This window comes from Polypterus senegalus, chromosome 4 (genome assembly GCF_016835505.1).
Source record: "Polypterus senegalus isolate Bchr_013 chromosome 4, ASM1683550v1, whole genome shotgun sequence".
Lineage (NCBI taxonomy): Eukaryota > Metazoa > Chordata > Cladistia > Polypteriformes > Polypteridae > Polypterus > Polypterus senegalus.
Window position 1 is genome coordinate 182,404,648 of NC_053157.1, and position 24,777 is coordinate 182,429,424.

The 24,777-nt window shown below is 38.8% G+C and overlaps 1 protein-coding gene across 1 annotated transcript in view; it reads left to right on the top strand.

Moving 5' to 3' along the window:
* Positions 1–24,519, top strand: part of LOC120528776 (cilia- and flagella-associated protein 99-like) — a 78,195-nt gene extending 53,676 nt beyond the window's left edge. The window contains exons 7-9 of the mRNA XM_039752911.1: positions 16,751–16,956; positions 18,162–18,333; positions 24,281–24,519. Coding sequence (XP_039608845.1) covers positions 16,751–16,956; positions 18,162–18,333; positions 24,281–24,391 — 489 coding nt within the window. The 3' untranslated portion in view covers positions 24,392–24,519. The remainder of the gene's footprint in view (positions 1–16,750; positions 16,957–18,161; positions 18,334–24,280) is intronic.
* The last annotated feature ends 258 nt before the right edge of the window (positions 24,520–24,777 follow it).

A 24,777-nucleotide genomic window follows, 5' to 3' on the forward strand; every position in this document is an offset into this window, starting at 1 on the left:
AAGGCGAGTCGTAGCCCACCGTCTGAGTGTCAAATGAAAGCTTACTAGGGTACAGAGCAAAAAAAAAAGTGGGGAAAAAGCACGAAATTTCAACTTTAATCTCGAAATTTCCACTTTAATCACGTAGTTTATTTTTTTATTAAAGTAGAACATGATAAACTTAATCTTAAAATCGTTTAATTTACTAGTTTCTCAAGTCCCATCATAACTAAAGTAGTATGTTAAATTCTTTGTTTTTAATTTGATCTTCTATGTGCTCTATGTATGTGAATCACAACGTGCTTCTTAAACCGGCTTTCTCTATCTCCGACAGGACACAGAATCCATTACATTCATGATATTACAGCTTTCTGAATAATTAAAAAAATACTTAGATGTATACGTGATATCATTTTTATGATGATAGGAGCTAAAGTATGTTATTAAACATGGGAACACAGTGGTGCAGTGATTGTGCGCGACCGATAAAATAATTTATTGCAGCAGTACTGTCTCATTCAAACGTACTAAGCTCCAATTCCTGTCCTTCCTTTTCTCCAAATACCCAATCGCCACACAATCAGCTCTGTAATAGACGTTAAGCCATCTGTAAGCTTATAACACAGATTCTTCAAAACTTTTAAGGAACATTGAAATATCTTCATAGTACATGTTTAATTATTCTATCCTTCACGGCAGTCCCAGCGAAGCATACAGTGTGAGGCAGGAAGAATCCGTGAACGGACTTGCTAGCGTAGCGACACCGTGTCCTTTAATTATTAACAATATAGATTATTTAAATAAAGTTAAAGTTTTATCTGTATAATATAATAAACATATTTTGCTGCATTTCATCTTAAAAGCGATATCGTCATCATATGTAAATACTTGCTTTATAAAGTGGCCCAGGTTGTGCAATATTATAACTATCGCAAGTTTACAGTAAGGTAATTGTACTTATAAGTACAAACAGTTCTACAAGGAGCACTTGATGGACTGATTGAGTGCGTTTAGAGCTTTTGGGATGAAACTCTTTCTTAAACCGCGAGGTCCGTACAGGAAAGGTTTTGAAGCGTTTGCCATGTGAGAGCAGTTCAATAGACAGCATGGCTGAGGCAGCATGTGCTTGATGTTGTATACCGATAATTCTCTTTCCGATCAGCTGCTCTGAGTGGTGCAGTGAGAGTAATATGGAAAAAGGTGATCTGCTGTGGCAACTCCTAACGGGAGCAGCTGAAAGAAGAAGAAGGTGCAGTGAGAGTAACAACGCTAAAGCAGCTATGGTATTTAGAATAGTTTGACCAATCCGTGGACCATTATATTGTTACAGGTTAATTACAATCAGATGCCTTAAACTAATAAACAATATACGGTTAATTTCAGTGTATTTATAAAGCCGCGTCAGTAATGTGGATTTGAAAAGGAAAGATAAACCACACAGGAACAGTAGCATTGCTTTGACACTGGGTGCTGTAAGTCTGCAAAACCGAGCAGAGAACTTACGTATGACAGGGTATGAGGTACCGTGGAAATGTGCATGGTTTTATGCCAAGTTTAGGTTTTATACATCGCGATTTGAACGTGGAAACGTTCTTATGCAACATTTCTGTGTGTACGCACCATTTATACATGAGGCCCCTGGTGCCCATTTTACAATATCTGAAAATAAAGAACGATGAAGGTCTCAGGAATGTTAGTCTGCTCAGGTCCCCAAAACATTTTAACACTGCTCTTAGAAAGAGAAAATCAACAATTTCAGAAATGCACCACGAGAGCAGCAACAAGCCACAGAATTAAAGAACGGGTTTAATTAATGACAAGAATTGGCACTTCATTAAGAAACTGGTTGGAGTTTAAGGCCTTAACTTAGTTGGTTTTCTGTTGGCTCCCTCACTTCACATTTCATTTCTGTTTGGGTGTCCTTTAAGGAAAGAAATGAAGCATAAAGAAACAATGAAGAAATTCAGGGGAACAAATCTTAAAAAAGCAGTTCAATTAAAATGAATTCAGAAGAAGTTCATTAGCAGTACAAACAGGGCACTCATTAAAAAAAGAGTTAGAATGAAAACCTGCAACCACAGGTAGACCAGACTTGGCGACCACTGCTATACAGCATAACAAAGTTTACTTTATTAATGGATTTATTGTTTTTTTAGTTAGTTATGATGTAAATAACTGTTGCTTTTTCTCACACCAAAAATGTTATTTATTTATTTATTATATGGATGTGAAGAACACCAAAGCATCACAAAGCACAGTCCTGTCTCCTTTTCTCTTCACTCTGTAAATATAACACCCGGTCACGTCACTTATGGGTTATATTGATAAAGGGGATGAATCAACTGGAAATGTTTGTCTACATCTTAACATCAGCAAAACCAAGGAACTGGTTATCGATTTTACCACACCAAAAACACCCCAAACCATGTCCTGTCACTTTTCAGGGAGTGGAAGTGAAATTGGTTCACTTGTACAAATATTTAGGGGTCTACATCAATGACAGGCTGGACTATACTGTATAAGAAAGGGTAGAGCAGACTTTGTTTCTTAAGATACTGCATTCCTTTAATGTGGGTATTAATATCTTTTACATGTTGTATTAGATTTTCTATGCTGTGTTGTGCTGGATTGGTAACATCACTTCAAAAGAGGCCTAACAAATCAACAGAAAATTAACAAGGGAGGCTCAGTTATGCAAAAAAAAAAAAAAAAACAGCGAAAAGATTTGAGTCCTCCAAAAGGCCCACAGAACCAGGCCCATCTTCACACTGGCCTGCTTAAGACAGGCCTCATCCCAAGCAGCATGACTCCAAACTTTACTGGAAGGTGAAAATGGTGAACAGGCTTTTAAAGTTTCACATTCAGGCTTGTGCTGACTTATGGTTCCATTTGTGACCAGATGTCAGATTGGCCATATGTTGGTTACAAAGCACACGGGTCACTGCAGTTGAGGCTCCGTGTGTCTGGTGTAGGCCTGTATGAATTATCCCAAACCGATCTTCAAGTCTTGGTGTCTGCACACTAGGTGTGTAAGGCACTGATTCTCAACCACTGGATTGCTCCCCCTGTGGGCTGCAGGGTTGTCATCATTGTTTTGAAAGTGAGTCACAGTGTGTCACCTGAGCCAGTGTTTCTCAACCACTGGAACATGACCTGGGCTGTCACTGGTGGGTTCCAGTTTGCTGTTGCTGGTTCTGCGAGTGGGCCACAGTAGGTCATGTAAGCGATCGTCAGCACTTCTTGATGTTTCCCCTTTTCTAAGTGAGCTTGTTTTGCTAGGGGGACACAGTGATCTCGCTTGTTTCCCCAAGGGGATATTTTGCTATAGCTGCTAGTGGGTCATTATTAAAAAAAAAAGGCAAACTGGGTCGGGGGACCCTAAAGGTTGAGAAACACAGGTGAAAGTAGGGCAGTGTAAGCTGAATGCAAAAGAATTAGCCACGTGGAGCAGCGCAGATGAAAAAAAACCTTAAGGGCACCTCCAAGAGCCAGAAAACATATGAAGCCCTGAGAAAAAATAATGCAGTAATAATAAGTGTTTTTAGTAATTCTGCCTTGGCTCCTTTGGACCACTAACATTCTCATAGGACCTTCAGGGGTGACCTAAAAAGCCCTACTTAGACCACCTCAGCTTTTTTCTGTGGCATTAGCTATACTCATTTCTTTTGTTTTTCAGCTGTGCTTTTGTGCTGTTCTGAATACTCTCTGTATATTTTTCCAGGGCTGAGGAGTTGATACACAGAACCTTTGACTGCAACTCCAACCCTCAATTTATAGTCCCATTGTCTCTGAATTCTTCAGATTTATTCACCAGGCTGCTTTTTAGAACCCCAGCCTGTTAAAGTTTATGTTTAAAGGAGGTATTGATGCCACTGTGGCTTTTTTTATATTATTTATTAAAGACGTTATAAATATTGATTAGTATTAAAAGTCAAAACTTACAAAATTAAAGAAGAGGAGTCGCAGTTGGTGCATTTTACTGGCTCCAGTAACTCCATGACTCCACGACTCCCTAACCTCAACACCCGCTCCCCGATGTACAGTTTCCTGGTCCTTGACCATTTTCATTTTGATCTGGTGGTACTGCTCTTATTTTGGATTTTGGACTGGTGAATTTTTGGTGATTTATTGTATTAGTTTTAGTTATTTGATATAGTTTTGAACTTAGAAATGTTTGTAAATGTTTGAAATTATTTTGAGTTTTTTGATTTAATTGAATAACTTCTAATAAATATATAATTTCCAGCTTTGTTATTTTGGCCCAGAAGTTTTATGACTTTGCATTTTTGTGATTTTATGTCTTATCTCAAGCCCAGATGTATGCATACACATAGCTGCAGTGTCACCTTGGGCTTGACATACAGAAAGTAGGATAAAGGACAAATGACACAGACATAATAGAAAATTAGAAAAACAGAATTGAAATCAAAGACAAGACATAATTTGCGGGAATTAAAAAAAAAAATGCAACAAAAAACTGCTACCTGGGCCTGCAGTCCCATTAGCCTCTCACTAGCAGCACTGTGAGGCGTCACCCATGGAGGAATATTTCAGACAAAATTAAATAAATAAATGCGCAAATAAATAAAAGTACTATGAAATGTGAGCATAAATCAATAAATATGTCATGAAATGAGACCACCTGTTCTTTGATATTTTCAATAATAGTATAATCTATATCGGAGTCTCAAAGGGCCGCCAACTTTGTAAATTCTTCTAATAAATTCTTCAATTCTCTCTCTGAAATACGTAATATCTTTGTCAGAATCCATTTCATCAGCAGTAGTAAGCATTTTTCTAATTAATTCTTGTGCTATCGATTCACCAATCAGTAGCTAGTATTAGAGCCCACCCTCTTCACCCCGGAAGCACGGGGCGTAGGGAAAATATCCTTCGTTCCTCCCTGCAGCGTCACCTAGCAACCCCCCTGGTATCCAGCAGGGCTGTGAATAAAGACTCCAATGTTCATGATGACCTGCTGGCCTTCGGGGCACCTCCATGCTGCAGGGAAGTCTCCACCTGGCAGCATGGAGGTATTGTCACAATATGTCACAATATATAGTTATCTGTGTTTTAGAATTGTTGTCTAAAAACATTTAGGTCTTACCTTGTGTGTATATATATATATATATATATATATATATATATATATATATATATATATATAATATAATCATACTAGGGTGCCTTCCCTCCGCTCGGTTTGCTTGCCAACCCTCTGGGCCAGTGCTACCCACTAGCCTCTTTGTGATTCTGCCACTTGCATATGGGGATGCGGATGTACAATTTAAGCAGATTTTAATGAATGTGACATATAACTGCCCATGATAGAATTTTGCTTCTTTCTCTCTATTTATTAAAATGACTTTTTCGAATATTTGGCTCTGAGATTTGTTAATTGTCTTTGCAAAATCTATTCTAACAGAACACTGTTAACGTTTTAATGCAAATGGCATATCAAGATCTCCTTTGTTGTGTAATGTTATCTGCAGAAGCTTTACTACATTACCTTCCCTGGGCACATCTGTCTTTCTACAGTAATTCATGCGGTAGAAGATTGGATGGTGTTAACGGTTATAGATATTCTTCGGGATATTGTAAGCTGTTGTTTCATCTTCCGCACCATCACCATCAACTGTTTCAGCACAGTCTATTGATATGCATTTAACCATTTTGCCGTGTTACCGATCGACATTTTTGGCGTAAATTTGTTTGACTTCCTTGTTTCTAGGTGCTAAGATTGCCCGTGTACTCATTTTTTTCTGTTGATAACCTTTTGTGATGAAATTCTTCAATAAGATTTGGACATAATACATCTTTAATTGGGAACTTAAAGTGAGGAAAACGTTAAAATTTATAAGATCTGAGAGCACAGGAAGTGTGTCTGACAAACGCATTCACAAGACTGAGAGGTGAGAGTACCGTGGTCTTGTTTGAAAATGATTGATAGGAGGGCGTGACTTGAAAGAACCTCATGGCAATATTCTCATTTTGCGGGACTTGAAAAAATCTTTTCCAAAAAGTCTTGTCTCCTAAAAAGTCTTGTCGCGTCAAAAGATTTTTTTATATAATAGAGAGATATATTTGTTTAAGTGGCTATTTTCCAGGTCTACATTCTGCAATTCTATTGGACTCATCCCCTCCACACCCCATCTTGGTGCATCTCATCACCCAGTCTCATCTTCATCCTGTTCTCCACATGCCCAAACTAAATTAGTCTGTTTCTTCTCAGCACAACACATACTACATCTACACCAAGTCTTTCTCTTAATTCATTCCTTGACAGTCCACAGATCCATCTGATCATTCTCATCTCAGTTCTTTCCAGCTCTTCATGGTCTTCATTCATCAGTCACATCTCACTTTCATAGAGCATACTGTTCCTCACATAGCTCATATAAACTCTCCTTTTCAGCGGCAAAGAGGATTTTAGAGTTCAAAATGGGGAACAGCTCCTAGAGTTTCTTTCACAGATCCCTCAACATTATTAACACTGTTAGAGCCTCTCTCTCTGTGCTCCACATTTCCTCCAAAACAACTCCATTGCTGATAATCTAAATTTACAATTACTGAATTAGCATTCTGTAACCCCACACATTTTCTACAAATAAAGGTTGCACTCGCCACTAGCAGGCTTCCCTTCACACCACTACATCTTTTATGCACCCACTTCAGTTTGGGACATGAGTACTTCTAGGACTGGGGCACACCTTAAATCCAAACGTAATTTTCAGCTTTGCTAATGTGTTTTATGCAGTGATCTGTCACATACTGTAAATGCAATATGCAGATCTATATGCTTTAGGGTGCCCTTGTTTATCCTGGTGATTACTAACACTTCTCCAGTAGCTAAATGGTAAGTTGGCTAAACTGACTGTATCAGTGCATGAAGCTGAGCTAATCTGCTAAACTTATAGAAGCAGTGAGTAGGTTGGCACACAGCACCAGGCATATTAATGAACTTTACTGTATTGCCATAACAACGCTGGTTGGAATTTCAGTTAGTGAAGTTCATGCAAATAAACAGCAATACAAATATCAAGACAAAAAACAAAGCATCATTCCCCAACATCCTCACATAGCCAGTGTAACAAAAAAAAAAAAAAACAGATACTCAAATCAGACGACTGACTCTTAGAGCATGTTGTTGGCTGATTTCATAGCTTGTGGGCCAAGTTTTCAACAACATTAACCATTCATGTAACAAATAATGATTTTATATTTAGTTTTTATTAAGAAATCATTCAGCATTCAATCCACATCAGGCTCTGCTGGGACAACTGCATTTGAAATTTGGTAGAATGCCTTGTTCATTCTCAGTCTCTTTCTCTATTAGCTGAGGTGCTCTTGGTGCTCCAGTCATTAAGTTCTTCAGGGGCTTCATGTATAAATGGTGCATACACACAAAAATGTTGCATACGCCCATTTCCATCCTCGCGTCATATTATAAAAACTAAACTTGGCATAAAGCCACGCACATTCTCACGCCAGCACCCCCCTTGTATACATAAGTTTCTACTTTTGCAAACTGTTGGCACCCAGCATCAAAGCAATGCAACTGTTTCTGTGTGGGTTCCCTTTCTTTTTTAGATTCATATCCATGATGCGGCTTTATGAAATACACTGAAATTAGCCGCTTAACATTTATAAATTTAAGGCACCTGATTGTAATCAACCTCTGTCAATATAATGGTGCATGGAATGTCCAAGATATTCCATATGCCATAGGTGCTTTAGTGCTGTTACTCTCAGTGCACCACTCAGAGCATTTTATCTCACTGTATCTGAGTTTAGAATCACAACTGCACAGCAGCTTGTGTCGAAAGCATAGAGGATTATCAAGATACAGCTTCCAGCTCTGGAGTATATTTATAGCACACACTGCCTAAAGAAAGCCAGCAGCATCTGCATGGATTCCACTCAGTCATGTGCACAGTCTATTTGAACTTCCCCCTTCCAGCAAACGCTTCACAGCTTTTCCTGCACGGATCTTGAGGCTCAGAAACAGTTTCATTCCATGAGCTGTAAATGCACTCAAATCACTCTATTGTAGAACTGTTTGTACTTATAATTGCAATTACCTCACTGTAAACTTGCACTACATCTGTAATATTGCACAGCCCAAGCCACTTAGTGAACCATTTTCACTATCTGTACAATATGTATTTGTATATTGTACTTATGCTTTTTATACTGTATATTTTTCATTGTTTTTTTCATCATATTATTATTATTGTTGTTGCTGTTGTTATTTTGTCATTTTGTAGGAAAGTAAGTTTATGGAGGATTTGCATATTGAATCTCAATATACCATACAATGACAATAAAGGAATTCAATTCAATTCAATTCGATTCAATAGAAGAGATCTGTATTTACAGATGATGATGACTGGCTTCTAAGTCAATTCAGATTTCCAAGAGCTATCCTCTTGGAGCTGTGTGCTGTCAGAATACTCAGATGTATACTTGAGATCATTTTTCAGATGAAATGCATTAAAGTATGTATATTACATTATACAGATAAATTGTTAACTTCATTTAAATAATGTATATTGTTAATGATTAAACATTCAAGAACTCGGTGGCACATGAGCTAGTGCCCCGTTCAGGGATTGTTCCTGTCTCGTGATGCATGTTTACTAAGATTAGCATGACCCTGGATGGATAGATGGATGGAATAATTAAGAGTAAGAGGTGAATCACATAACAATGAAATAGTAAGGCAAAGCAAAGGGCCAAAACCATGAGATTAAAAATACCCAGGCAACAAGGAAATAAAGGGCAATATATTAATCTGAAGTCAAAGGTAAAATGAAATTGCTCAGGATCCCAAAGCACGCAAGTATTAACAGTTCCAAAAATTCCCACAGTGGGACAGGGCACCATCAAAAAACCCTGGCTAGACACAGCCATGAAGTATCTTTATAAAAATAAATGATTTATTTTAAACAAAAACTCATTGAAGCAAAAGCAGGCTCCATAAAGTACAAAACTCAATTGCCCGAAACAACAAGGCAATCCAAAACAAACAGAACTGTATATCCAAAGAAAAATCAAAAACTGAGCACAGGGTCAAAAATCCAGTAATTACAATAAGCACATAATTCACCAAACACTCTTTCGTGTTCAGTTGTTGTTTCTGCCAGAACGCAAGGGGGAGTGTTAAAAAGTGTGTTACCTGATGAAAGGATAGGAAATGAGTCTTAGGGGAAAAAATGTTGTTTTTGTTTTGTTTTTTTGAATATCAGGCCTAAGAGGTTTATGAATGTGGTGAAAGAGGACATGCAGGTGATGGGTGTAACAGAGCATGATGCCAAGGACAGGAAGATATGGAAGAAGATGATCTGCTGTGACAACCCCTAACAGGAGCAGTCAAAAGAAGAAGAAGGAGATTGTGCTGGTTGTAAAATAAAGAAATGAACGTTCTGAGTTACCCATTTTAATTATCATGCTATGCTCCGGTCACAACAAAATTAGCGATGAGGATCTCTTCTATATATTGTGCATGCTTGAAGTGACAATGGCTGTTGCTAATGTGCCTTTTCGAAATGTTTTTCTTCTGAGCCCCGGTGACCCTGCAGTGCCATTCACAACGTGGCTTCAGATGTTTAGTAACCATCTACTGGTCATCGACGCTACTAGGGATGCTTGGCCTGACGCTAGGAAGAGAGCAGTGCTACTTCATTGTGTCGGGACTGAAGGTCAGCGAATTTTTTACAACCTGCCTAACATAGGTACTACGTACGATACTGCTGTATAAGCATTGAAAGTATACTTTATGCCTAAATCTAATGTGATCGTTGAACACCATACATTTCATAAGAGAACCCAGGGACCACAAGAGACTATTTTACAATACGCGGTTGCACTATGTGACCTTGTCAAACATGTGGATGAAATGATTTGTGACCAATTGATTGAGCATGCATATAGTCTACACATACGTGAAAGATTGCCATTGGAGCCAGGCCTTACATTGGATATAGCAGTAACTCTTGCTACTCAGATAGAAGCAGCTACAGATCTGGCTAAAACTATTTCTACAAACTCTAGCGTTATGCCAGTACAGATAGTGCAGCAAAAACATAGGTTTACCTGTGTCATAAGAACGACACAAAGTCATCAAAAAGGTTTGGAGCAGCCACCCATATATTGTTTCTTGGCTGCAAAATTGGTTTAAATGGAACAGAGGTGTTCACAGATCCAAGTCCAAAACAGAACTGAGTTATGTAGTTAAAATGGCGGCCTTATATGCCAAGAAAAGGCAGTGACGTCTTCAGTGGTGGCCAGACCCAGAAGTGATGTCATCAGTGGCATAAGACCCGGAAGTGACATCATCAGTGGTGCCAGACACGGAGATTATGTTATCAGTGGCGCCGGAACCCTGCGGGATTTCCCATGAATGGTCTGCAAGGGATTGACAGAGACAGTCAGTGCACCCCACCACCCCCTTGGTCAGACATGGAATTACTATCATTCAGGCCCTTTATCTGTCTCCCAATAACACGTATGTGACACCTGTTTGTCTGCTAACTCTGCTAATGGGAAAGTGTGCTTTCGATTTGGATCACAGTCACACCTGGCTAACTCAGTGAGCTGCCCTGCCACAAAAGCAATTTGTAGGCTCTGCAAAAAGACTGGGCATTTTGCTAAAGTGTGTCTTTCTGCCCAACCCAGTACATGGCAAGTGCGTCAATTTGAATTTGCCAGAAGTTACTGTACTATATACAGAAAATACAATACATGCACCTGCTAAAATTACCTGTGCAGTGGTTCCAGCTCACTGGACCTGATTGTCGACACTGGCTCATCAGTCTCAATTTTGCCACACAGCATTTACACCCGTCACTTCAGAAACATTCCTCTGAGAAAACCTACAGTAAGATTTTTATATTTACTTTTAAGTTATATTATTTCATTGCTTGATTCCATTGAAGTTCTGATAAATTTTGTGGCATTAATTTAAAGTGGTGATTAGCAGGCAGAAGCAAAGCTTTTCTAAAAAAGAAAAAAAAAGAGTAAAATGTTGTGTTCAATTGTATTTTGTGCCAGAATGCTAGGGGGAGTGTTAAAAAGTGGATTACCTGATGAAAGGATAGGAAATGAGTCTTGGGGAAAAAATGACATTTTTTTTTTTAGTATCAGCATAAAGTGAATGTTCTAAGTTACCCATGGCTGGCTAATTATTGTACTCTGCTCTGTTCACAACACACTCCCAAGTGCATTCAAAATGAATCACCAGGAAATGTCAGAGACCCCCTGGATTTATAGGTCGGATGGTAGTTCCTAGTAGTGAATCACAGGACCACCCACAAAAGACATGGAACATAGCACAGGCCGAGAGAACAAAGCACATAATAAATGAAAGTAAAACAATGACTCAAAAGTGAACAAAAATACAAAAAACAAGGATATGAACCCCAATCAGGGGAGGATCCCCAGTCTAACTATAAGAGAGGTTAGGAGTTGGCGTTAATACAGCGCATTGCCGCACCCACCACATGACAAACCGACTCAGGATCCCAGATTAGGACTCGAGTGTAGCCATGTGACAGGTGACACCTCAGCACCACACTAGTTCAGATGGAATGGACCAGAATGAGGTTTCTTTATGATGGGTGGAGTGGCAATTCTGCCACCAAACCCCAGGTTTTCCCTGCAGGTTGGAGGGCCAACATGCAGGGCTAGATACAGATTAATGTCATACCCAGGACGGAGCCAATGCAGGTTAAGGGCCTTGCTCAAGGGCCCAATGAAGTAGAGCCACTTTTTTGTTTATGGGATTCGAACCGGCAACTTTCTGATTGCCTGTGCAAAATCCCTAGCCTTAGAGCCACCACTCTGCCCATAATTAACTTAACTATAATAGAAACTCAAAAACCATCACAATCCTAATGTTAAAAAACAAGCTAACACTAAAGATTCTCTTGGATGTCATTATTCACCAATAGATGACGCACAGTACAAACAGCACCATATTTATATCATTGCAACCTTGACATCATCAACACGATGAACAAGGTCACAGTGGCGTAGTGGGGGCAGCAGGGGCAGCCCGCCCCAGGCAGCACTTTTAGGGGGTGGCAAAGAATTACTGTATATTTTAGTCTTTTAAATTGAAATACCTAAATAAGGGGGCGGCGAAATTTTCCTCCGCCCCAGGCAGCTGACACCCACGCTACACCACTGCAAGGTCAGATGACGAATTATAAACCGAGTCGAGTAAAGGAAGAAAAAGTATTAACTTTGTTAATTCAGTTCCAGTCATGAAATATTTGCCAGAAATGGAAACCCCATATGTCAAAAGCCCGAATTAGACAAAGATACATGTGACACTCTACAGACGGAATACCAATTGGGCATTTAACAGATCAAAGGATTTCCTGAACTGTTAAACTCGAGCATTAAAGTAATGGGAAATAAAAGGAAAAAACAAGTTTTACATAAAATTAAGCGAAATGTTCAGGAGGAAGTTTGCAGTTTGCTACAGCTGTCCATGTGTCACTTAACCCCTGAAAACTCATTCAAAATACACATTCAGTACTGCCTCACTCTCGCCCAATCACCCATGATGCTGTGTGAGGGTCATTAGACTTTGACATGCCATCAGGTTCATTAGCACGCCGTCTCATGATCGTTGATGTCACTTCATGACTGGAGCGAAAAAAATGCTTTGAAAAAAAATTGCCAGGTTGCCAAGAAAGGACTATAGACCTGTACAGAAAATAATGGAAGACTGGAGATGAGTGTAGTAAATTGTAACGAGGAATCTGACAACTGCACGTCAATTTAGCCTTTCGATAAAGAAATCTGAATGTTTCATCAACTCTGAAAAGAGCAGGGTGACAAACTATCACACATTAACTTCTCTGTTCTCTAACAACTCTCTACTTCTCTTTGTCACCCCAGTTGATTCTTGCAAATGTACTGAGGTAGGATATTCACACGTTCATAAATCAATATTCCGGATCACAACGCTGTTATAGCTGTGCCTAACAAAAATACAACAGAAATCAATTTATTGTTAGATACCACATGGGGGAAAGGTCCAGCGTAACAGAGCTGACTGGTAGGTTGTGTTTTATGCTGTCCTGTATTCATCCATTTCTAGTTCTTACAAGCTTCAGGTTTTCTTCTCTCCTGTTTTATGAGTCTTGTCTTTTGACTGTTTGTGTGAGTTTTTCAGCTGCTCTGTTCAACTTGTCGACTGTGTTTGATCTTCCCAGAACTATCCTCAGGTGTCTCTTGTTCCTTTAAAAGTGGTAACTATGTTGTTCACTTGTCTCATCACTGTGCTAGGCCTCCAATATACAAGGGACGTTCAAAAAGTTTCCACACTTTTTTTTAACTCTATTTATTAAGAATTTCAAAAACTACATCACTTTTCTACATAGTCACCTTCATTTGCAATGCAATTTTCCCAGTGCCATACCAACTTTTTAATGCCTGCCTTCATCATTTCTAATGAAATTGTAAAGGTGCAGAAACTTTTTGAACATCACTCGTACTCTATGTGGATGATGTCTCCGTTTAAGCTAAGCTATCTTTAGATTCCTAAGGTTTTTCAGTGATTGTAGTGATTAGCTTTTATAGGAGGGAAACGGGCATCCCGACCGGAACAGTGGATTTCCCCTCACCCGGACTTGATGCCAACATAAGGACTCAAGTAATTGGGCCTGAACATCAAGGAAATAATTTTACACCAGACTGATATATTATATCAGACAGGTGGAGAAAAGATGAGGAGTGGGAGTGGTTACACCGCACATGCGCTAGAAGGCAGTGGTCCTTGTAGGAGAACCCATTTGGGGTGCTAGGGAGATGGAATCCGGAAGTGCAGCACTGTAGGGGTCCCTTAGGGATCGATAGAGGGCACTGGCAGGGGAGGACCACCCTATTTTGTCTATGGCCTGGAAGTGCTTCCTCGAGGAGACAGAATGGCACCAGAAGCATTCCCAGATCCAGCTTAAAAAGGAGCTTGCTGCCACACATGGATGAGTCTGAGTCAGGAGGCAACAGGCAGCACTCAGGAGAGAAGGAGAAAGAATTGTGCCTTATTGTTCATTTATTGTATTATTGTGGCTGAGTATTATAGAGAGGTACTTGGAAAAGGTATTTGGAGTGAATAAATAGTATTTACTTTACCACATCAATGTGTCTGTGGTTTGGAGGATCTCTGGCACCCCCTTGTGGTTACACTTTCCTAGACTGATGTACTTTCACTGGTCAACACAGATGTTTGTAGAAGACCAGCATGTGTTGGTAAGTCGTGTTTTTGTTCTTCTGCTCATGACTCTCAGTGCCGGACTGATACCGAACTGTTGAGAAGGAAGGTTTCTGTGTTCCAAAATAGAAAGATAAGACTCTGTTTTGAGCTCCTTTGCTTTCACCATTTCCACTTTGTTTGAATAGCAGATTCTGCTTTGTCATTAATTTGGGGATAATCAGGTAAATCAAAGTCTTTACTGAACTGACTGAATTGACGGGAGCAATACTATTGTCTATTATTTGAAACTGCAATATCTGTAATGCCATGACGTGCAAAGTGAACTTTCAGCTTGTACACAACAGTGTTTGTAATAATGAAAAGAATGTCATTATTTAATCTCATTCAATAATGTTATTGAATATAAAAAAGTGAGTTGCAACTTTTGCCCAAGGTCTGCCTGAAATGTTATGCAGATACATTGTCGCTTTCTGCTGATGTGTATCAATGCCTTTCATGTGTAGGAGTTTAAGGGGCCGCACATACCAGGAAAATATGCACATTCTCTGGCTTACAGAGGCAACTTTCAGTACCTTGATGTGATTAATGTATTTCCTGCATAACGTCTCATCTCAGACCAATTGGAATTACTGCTTGCTCACCTCTGAACTGTTGTGTCCTTGAGTAAAGCCAAGAGAGATTTCAAAAGTTCTTTTCTCAGAAAAGAGATGAAATTTAACCAGAAAAAGTAAAGGCAATTGTATGGTCTTTAAAGAGGCAGGGGTCAAAATACCAAAAGCACTAACAGAATGAAAACACTAAACTAGAAAGATTAACTAACATTAAACTTCCTTGTTTTATCCTGGTTCCACTGTATGCAGCATGACTCCATCTTATGACGTGTAGATGTCACAGACCATGCGTATGTAACGCACACATCATAACCACATGAGCAACATAGCCTTGGAAATCAGAAAACACGACACAATGATGATGAATAAAACCACCATTGTTAGCATCGTAACAATAAAATGAACAAACAAAAAACGACTCGTTAAAAATTCACAGAAATGAACTAAATTGGATCTGAATATGCAAAAATGAGGATACATTACCTGTCACACTGGGTTCATCTAGCACTGAAAATAATGGTCCCACCTTAAGCTTCACTTGGGAATTTTCCTTTGGTATTTCACATGTTTCGATTGCTGGAGTGTTCTCTCTTTCTCCTTGGATTAGATACAGCCTTTCCTCAAATACAGGTAAGTACTCTATCTTTCTGAAACTGAATTTCACTAATAATCAGAAAATTATCCAGTACTCACGACTTGGTATCTCCTATAGCCACATTATGAACTTGTTGATTTTGATTTAGCTGGACCTAACTGGCATCAGCATTCTCCGTGATATATCAATCTGCCAAACTGAGGTGCCCCACCATGATAATTCTGAAGAATCATCTAAATTCATAGAACTCTCAGGTTAGGCTGGCAACTTGATCGATGACCAAAATCAATCTCATCCATGTCATTCACTGTTGCTCTGTGACTTGTTCCCTTTCCTTTACTGCACTACTTGTTTTGTGTAAAAAACTCCATTAGTATCCATTTTTCCATGTATATTTTTCTGTGCTTTTTTTGTGCCTTTTGTGCACTTAGCCAGCTCACTCAACGTCCAGGCTGTATTTCCAAACAGGTCTTTTTCTTGCCTTTTTTCTGTTTCACTCCTCTGCTACAAAAAAACATGCGTTAATGAGTTGGTTTTCAAGTGGAAGAATTCCATAATCACTGCCATCAGATACAAGCGTATGCTGGAAGTAATAGGACCGTGTTTATTCATTAGTCCTTTTCTTGGATTCTCATCAGGTTCAAGTTCACAGGGATGCACTGCGTATCTCGACAATACAGGGTGTGGGATGGGACTTAAGAAAATATGCTGATTGGTCATTTGATTACTTTTGGTTTTGGCATGATTAAAGTGTGATCTTGAATCGAAATGCAAGACACATGAAGCTACTGCTAAGTGAACTGCCGTACGTCTGCTTTGCTATTAGTTATGACACACGATCTATGGACAGGAATTAAAATGCAATGCATGCCGTAGTGAAAAGTAATTGATTGTTTGGTTGATATGTCCTTAATTAGGAAACAAATCTGCCAAAATCAAATGTCCCACTTGCACATGTAATGCATTTCATTGTAGGTAACACATTGGATTGCATTTAATTTTGGCATGAATGGAATATAAAGTCTAATTATCTAATCAAATCTTCATACAACATGGAATTCTGGGCAAAATCCACGTGTTAAAAAGTCCTGCACTGTGAATTGGGGGTCAGCCAGGGTGTTGTTACTTGCCTTCCTTTTCTTTTGGAATATTAATGGTTGGAACCTACCAATATAAAGGATTCAGGGGAAACCTTGGGATTTTGACAAACATATTTTGTATTGTAATGAATAATCAAAGTAAGTTAAATTCATTTGAACTGGAAAAAATGGTAACTTTGAATCGGAAGAGCTGAATTAAATTTAAAAGTGAAAATGGAGTCCTTTGCTTTTTCTATAGATACTTGGACCAGCTTTTCTCAATGAGATGTCCTTGGTGGAGCTACATGAAAGGTTGGCAATGCTGAAAGAAGCTCAAAAGAAGGAGGAAGAGGAGAAGAGGGAGATGATTTTGGATAGAAAGGAAGCAAAAAAAAGGTTGCTGATGGACCAGCTTGAACAGATATCTCAGCACAGAGCAGCCATGAAAGAGTTTGCTTCATTTAGGTATGCCTCCTGCTCAGTTATATAATTAAAATAAATACACCTCAGTTTAATAGTTTGCTTAAATTTAGTCTAGGTGTATTAACTAGGTGTAAAAACAGATGTTCTCCTTGCTTTTTTGCTTGTACAATGGCCCATTTGTTATTGCTTCTGCCCCACAGGTGAGTTCAAATCTGCTGGGATTCAAGCTTACAGCACTACTGTGTCATCCAATATTAAAAAATGTGTTAAGAAAGGTTAAAATAGGAACAGGAAGATTGTGATCCTGGAGCATTCCTTTCCATATTGTCACACACTTATAAAGTAGGATACTTCAAAACTAAACCTAACCTAATCTAAGCCCTTTAATTCTTTTTTTTTTTTTTTACTTTTGTTTGTCAAGAAGCTAAACAGAAGTAGAGGTTCTCTTCCAAATGAGTCTAGATATTGTCAAAGACTTATTTAATTATCGTTGTCAACAAGAAGATGCTCTCCAAATTCTGCATTTTTGCTATTTTTTCCCTCTTAGTCTTTAGTGTACACCTGATCTACTGGCTACTATTTTGTGTATCAAAGAAATGCATTTATAGCCAAAGTATACTACATTTTGAGATTAATATTAGTAGAGGACACAAAAAGTATTAACAAACTGATAATGCAAAGTAACACAAGGAAAACAAAAACTTAGGTCATCCCTACACTTATACACACACTACCCTCAAAATGGCATGAATAGTCCCATTCCTCCCACTTCAGAACAAATGTCTGCTGCAAGGTGCGTAGAATGAGATTTCTTGTCTCCTGCATTTCTTTCCTAACTTTAGTCACAAAAGGTGCATCAACGCGCTGTACCAGTACATACTCTTAACCAACCAACACACACACAAACACAACTCTCGTCTCTTCCTTCAACTCTACCTCACATCCTAACTTAAAATCCTTTGCTATTGTCTCATCCAGTGAAGCCTCAAAGTCACCTCCAATGGCTGTGTTCCTTCAGGGACTCCTCTTTTCTTTGCATCTCCGAGCCTTCTCAGGCAGCTTCGGTGTGGCCTGCCTTCAAGTTCAACAAATAATTCTTTAATAATAATTCTTTGCATTTATATAGCGCTTTTCTCACTACTCAAAGCAAGTCCCAAAGGCCCTTCAGTCTGTGGACCTCTTCAATCTGTACCAGCCAGACTGGGCACATGCTTTAACACTAGGCGTGTTTGTTTATTTTTACTAAGGAAAGAAAATGAAGCCAAGCCTGAGCCGGAAACATCCCCAGCAAACAATGAGCGTATACTTGAACTTCAGAGGAAATTAGAGGACAAGCGACAAGAACGTGAAAGAATGAGTGAGGAACTGAAGATTAAAGAAAAGAGAGACTTGGAGACCATGGGAGGCCAGAATTCAAAGGTTTGTTGCAGTGTAATTCTTTTTCTAAATTCAGTCCATTACTATTACGAAAGATATAATCACATTTTATCATTTGTTGCCTTCAAAAAAAAAAAAGCTTTTTACTTTTAGCAGTTCCAATAATTTTTAAAATTTATTTTTAAAGAATACACCACCCAAAATTTTTTCCCATATTTGATACTTACGGTGTGTTGTTTGTGGTGATGGCGAAAAAGCTACATTTTCATGTCATGTTTTCCTGGAGAGTGGAGATCAAAAAATTTCTGATATGATAGGGTTCAATGGGTGCCAGTGGGTAGCCAATAATAAACAACAGCACATAATTTGAAAATGTCTGTGACAAAAGTCTCAAGTTACACGTATTGCATATTCCGCATGTCCGTTTTCCAGTCATATACCAACAACGTCCAAAGAGCATGCGTCTTTTGTTAAAATATTGTTAAAGATTGTAAATACTTTTAGTGAGTCACAGTAGACAATGAATGCGGAGCACATTCAAACAATCAATGTTTTGAATACATCTGGTTTCCCAAATTTTAGGTCTAGATTTTTACTTGGGATGCTGGCTTTCATTACAGCCATTTTTTAATCAGATAGCTAAGTTTAATTTCTTTCTCATTTTTACTCTCGTCCTTCATTTTATTAAGTCATATATGTCATATTTGTCAGTCAGTATTTATGAATGACTTTTAAATGCTACCTGTTGTCCCCCTGCCCCAGGTAATAGATGGTAAAATGGATTAATCATTTTATTATACTGTAAATTTGAGTACATGAGGAGACACAGATGATAACAACAACAAAACATTTATTTATATAGCACATTTCCATACACACAGTAGCTCAAAGTGCTTTACATAATAAAGAATAGAAAAATAAAAGACACAATAAGAAAACAAAATAAATCAACATTAATTAACATCGAATAAGAGTAAGGTTCAATGGCCAGGGGGGACAGAAAAACAAAAACTCCAGACGGCTGGAGAAAAAATAAAATCTGTAGGGATTCCAGACCATGATACCGCCCAGTCCCCTCTGGGCATTCTACCTAACATAAATGAAACAGTCCTCTTTGGATTTAGGGTTCTCACGGAAGGGCTTGATGATGATGATGGTCACGTAGACTTCTGCCTTTAAATCCATCCATCGTTGTTGGAGCATCATGAAGCTTTGAGTAGGTGGAGGTGGTGCAGGCCACCACCACAAAGAAACCGGAAAAAGAAACAGAAGAGAGAGTAGGGGTCAGTAGGGATTTTAGAGCCACCATGAGTAGTTAAGGAAAATGATGTTCTTCATTCATTTTAATTTATTCATTTTCTACGTAAATGCTCTAAGATAGACTGTCATTCCATTGGACACATGGTAGGCTCTGATCCTGGATGGGTTTTCTTACATCTGTAGGTTAGGTTCACTCACGTAGAGGTAATTATGAGGTTCACCTAACACTTGTATTTGGGATGTAGGAGAGAAATTAAGCCCTGTGGTGGGATGGCACCCTGCTCGGGATTTGCTCCTGCCTTGTGCCCTGTGTTGGCTGGGATTGGCTCCAGCAGACCCCCAAGACTCTGTGTTAGGATATAGCAGGTTGGATAATTGATGGATGGAGAGAAATTAAGTTACCAATGGACAGAAAAAAAAGAAGACACCAGAAGAGTATGCAGGCTCTGCAAAGTCAATGCCTGGGTCAGAATTTGAACTCAGAACTCTAGGGCTATACCAAACACTGTCCAATTAGGCTACCGGGTTAACATTATTTGCTACATGTTACATTTTTAACTAATCCTTCTTTTTTTATATGTATACATAAATCCAGGGGGCCTCCTTTTGAAAGCTTTGTGAGGATTCGAGTGTGAAAATATGTGCACATCAAAAAATCAAAAAAATGATTACGCCAAGAAAAGTCTGATTTAATAAAACCTGGCATGCACACATTTTTATGCAACTCACCATTTATAAATCACAATCATCTTATGAATAATGTGAACGTGCCACAAACTCTGAAACAACTATGCTAATCAACCTGGTACATATGGAATCACTATGCTGCAGACCTTCATCGTCTGGTAGTGCATCCTGCCTCCTGACACATCAAATTCTATGGTGTGCTCCACAACTGTTCACACAAGAGTATGTAGCACCTCTACTCCACATTCTGAGGATCGGGGAAAGGCGTGAGGCACCAGCGTCTAAGCAGGTAGCCACTATTGTTTCGCTTTTTCATTATATTAATGGCTCAGTGAAATATTATACATGTGAGTTGTCATTTAGCTGATTTTGCTGCATTTTCTTACCTGATCGAGGGTGTCATCATTTCACAGTTTCTCTGAAATATGGTGTATGGATGGGTCAGAGTTGTCATAAATTTACAATTTTGTCTTTCAAATTTTCACATCATATACACACATTTCTGCCCTTTATTAGTGCGTATGCAAGTTTTATAAATCTAGCCCCTGATCATTTATTAATAGCTTCCTGTTTTTTTTTTTTTATCTCAGGCTCTGGAAAGTTTTACATCTTTAATAACATGTGTTTAATATTCTTTATGTTGTCATCTCAATGACAATCAGGTTACAATGCCTTTTTCCCTAATTTAAAAAGACACTAATTTACCAGACTTGCCTGAATTCTAGTAGGACATCTTCCTCCCACAGTCATTTAAAGATTTATTAAAAAGTCTGTATACTCCATGTCAGACTGTCCAGGGCTCTTTGGCTTATGACAGGTCTGTTGCTTGTTCTATCTGTGGTTAATTGGTTTGCATGATTCTCATTTTAATAATTCTTTTCTTTCATTGGAAAGACAGTAATTGATGCTTAGTGTAATCTTCTGGGTAGAATTTTATTTTCTTTAGATTCTGCTAACAATAGCAGCATTAATTGAGCTTGTGACAGTGAGTTTGTGACATCTTGTATTTCAGTGTTTCTGACGTTTACCAAGATCTTCTGCACAGAGCACAAAGCTGTCTGTCTGTATCTGTATTTTATTCAAAAAATCCTTGATTTAAACCTTATCCTTCTCTAGACTGTGAGGAATACACCTATCAGCCACTGACAGACAAAGTGAATAACATTAATTAGGTTGTTGCAATGGCACCTGTCAAGTGGTGGGATATATTAGACAGCAGGTGAAAAGTTGGTTCTTGAAGGTGATCTGTTGGAAGCAGGAAAAATGGCCAGGTGGAAGGATCTGAGCAACTTTGACGAGGGCCAAATTGTGATGGCTGGGCGGCTGGGTGAGAACATCTCCAAACCAGCAGGCCTTGTGATATGTATCCAGTAGGCATTGGTTAGTACCAAGTGCCAAGGACAAAGGGTGAACCAGCAACAGGGTCATGGGTGACAAAGGCCATCTGTTCTGACCCCATAGAAGAACTATTGTAGCACAAATTACTGAAAACCTAAAGCTGGCTATGAGAGAATGATGTCAGAACACATAGTTCATCACAACTTGCAGTATATGGTGCTGCTTAGCCTCAGACCGATCAGAGTCCATATGCTGACCCCTGTTCACCAGCAAAGGTACCTACAATGGGCACTTAAATTTTCAAAACTAGACCATGGAGCAATGGAAGAAGGTGGCCTAGTCTGATGAATCAGATTTTCTTTAAGATCATGTGGACAGCTAGGTACAAGTACACTGTTAACCTTGGGAAGAAATGGCAGTAGGATGCACTATGGGAAGAAGGCACGTGGACAGTGTGATGCTCTAGACAATGTTCCACTTAGAATGCTTGTGTCCTGCATTCATTTATATGTTACTTTTACATGTACCAAGATTGTTGCAGGCCACAACACCCTTTCATGGCAACAGTAGTTCCTGATGGCAGTGGCCTATTTCAGCAGGATAATGCACCCTATTAAACTACAAAAAATTGTTCAGGAATGATTTCAGAAATTTGATGAAATAAATCACAATCATCAAGGTATTGATTTGGCCTTCGAATTCCTCAGATTTCATTCTGATCAAGCATGTATGATATGTGCTACAAAAATTGAATTCTGCTCCATGGAGGCCCACTTAAAAGTTCTGTTTCTCATATCTTGGTGCCAGATAACACAGGACACCTTGAGAGGTCTTGTGGACTCCATACCTCAATGGTTCACAGCTGTTTTGGTGGTTGAGGGGCACCTACACAATATTGGTCAGGTGGTGTAAATGTTGTGGCTGATTGCTGCATAAGGAATTATAGCATTCCTTAATTAAGTTTATTCATTCATTGTACTCCCTAATGTTATTTCTTGCTACATTTTTAAGCTCAGTTATTGCATTGTAAACAACCCGTGTATGTATATGTTGAACTAGAATACTGTACATAATATTGATGATGCAAATTAAAATAAGCTGCTCTCCTTCTCTTGTAGTCAAAAGATTAAAGTTTGACTGAGACACCAACTTATTCCTAAAGACTTCCTCATTTGGTGTCATAGCATATTCTCGATTAATTCTAGAAATCGCCATTATCAAGTTTGACGTCTTTTTAGTGAGGTATTTAATTTCATGTGAAACATACGACATATATTTTGTCCTTCCAAATAGGGAAGAACTTGTCTCGATAAAAATGTATTACTCTAATGGATATGATTTTTATAAAGTCCTCATGCACTAGCAACAGTTTTTAGCTGAGTTTGTGGGGAATAATGATTTGACCTCAAAAATAAGATGAGGATGGTATGAGATGGCAATGGCATTATGTTCTTAATAAAGAAATAGTCAATTTCTAATTAACTATGAGGTACTGACAAATGAAAGAATCCATCCATCCATCCATTTTCCAACCCGCTGAATCCGAACACAGGGTGCCAATCCCAGCCAACACAGGGCACAAGGCAGGAACCAATCCCGGGCAGGGTGCCAACCCACCGCAGGACACTCACAAACACACCCACACACTAGGGCCGATTTAGAATCGCCAAGACAACATTAATTTAGATTGATGTAGGTTCCCCACCACCACGACACGTCTCTTCAGAATCTAGCACTATCTCCATCGCCAAAAACAGAATTATTTTATGGATTAAAATTCCAACATTTCTGGTTTTCTTGCTATAGTCAAAATGAAAAAAATGATCAACTTGATGTCTTTTAAGTCATAACTGGTTGTTACTTGTTAAGCGTAAATATCTCAGCATTTTAAGAATGAAAAATAGGACAACACTTTTTTTCTCTTGAGGTTGTAACTGACGCCTTTTTATGATCCAACATTATTTATTGATTTGAGTTTTACTACTTCTGCCATCAAGGGAACATTTGTTGATATTTACATGATAGGCATGAGGAGAAAGATGTTGTAAATTTTAGCTTTATCACTAATTTCACATCTTCATTGCCGGATATCGTAATCAGCGAGCTGATCAATATATAGGGTGGTCCAGATCTAGTTATGCAATTTTCATTACGCTATTACTTATTAAGTTTATTACATAGAAAATCACCTGGAAAATCCCGGACCATCAAGAATTGTGCGAACTGGCGACATGAAGAATCATCTTTATGCCGAACTGGAATCGTCCCCGCATAAATCAAAGTCATCCAGACGATCTAAATCTGCATAATTAGATCTGGACCACCCTGTATTAGCAAGCAAAACTGTGTGGGAAAAGACAAAACAAAGGAAAATAACTTTGTGTGCCCCAACCGCACACCTCACTTCATCTTGCCTATCCAATTGAGGCTAAGATCAGACACTTCAGAGTCCGAGTCCCCTGGCGTGCTTAGAGACAGCACTGGTCTCCTTTTTCTTTTGTTTCTTTGTCACCTTTCCCTTGAGCTTTTTCCCTTCTTTTCTCTACAGAATATGTCAAGGTAGACTCCACTTTTGCCTTAGAGGTATGCTTGAAAGATTCACATCCCTCATTTCATTCAATGTTTCTTTGTGTCCCCTGTATATGCTGAAGTATATTTACTGGCATGTATGGATTAACTGTCTCCTTTTGCTTCCTTAATCCAGTCTCCAGAGGACCAACGTTTGTACGACCTGCATAAAAAGTTGGAAGAAAAGGTACACCTAATGAAACACAGTAACATTGCCAATCAAGTATTCAAGAAACTGTTCATCTAGCATTCCCTATGCATGAAAGCAACAATGAACTTGATAGCTAAACGCAGTCCCTGGTGAAGTAAGTTCTCTCTAAATCAATAAAATGTATTCTGACTAAACTAATCCATCATGCCTATTCATAAATTGAATTTTCTCCTTCAGGGACAACAAAGAGGGCTGCACTTAAAAAAAGGGATGCTAGTTTTTTGTAAAACCCAGAAAAACAAAAGGAACAAATGATCGAATCCTGCTTTTCATTGTGAAGAAGCGGGCACATTCTGTTAGTGAAGACTCTGTGTTCAGAGGAGCATGCATGCCATTATGGAGAATGGATACCATCACACGAATCCCCACTGGAACTTAAAATGCGCAGTGCAATGCTGTTTATTTTATGTGAACAGGCGAAA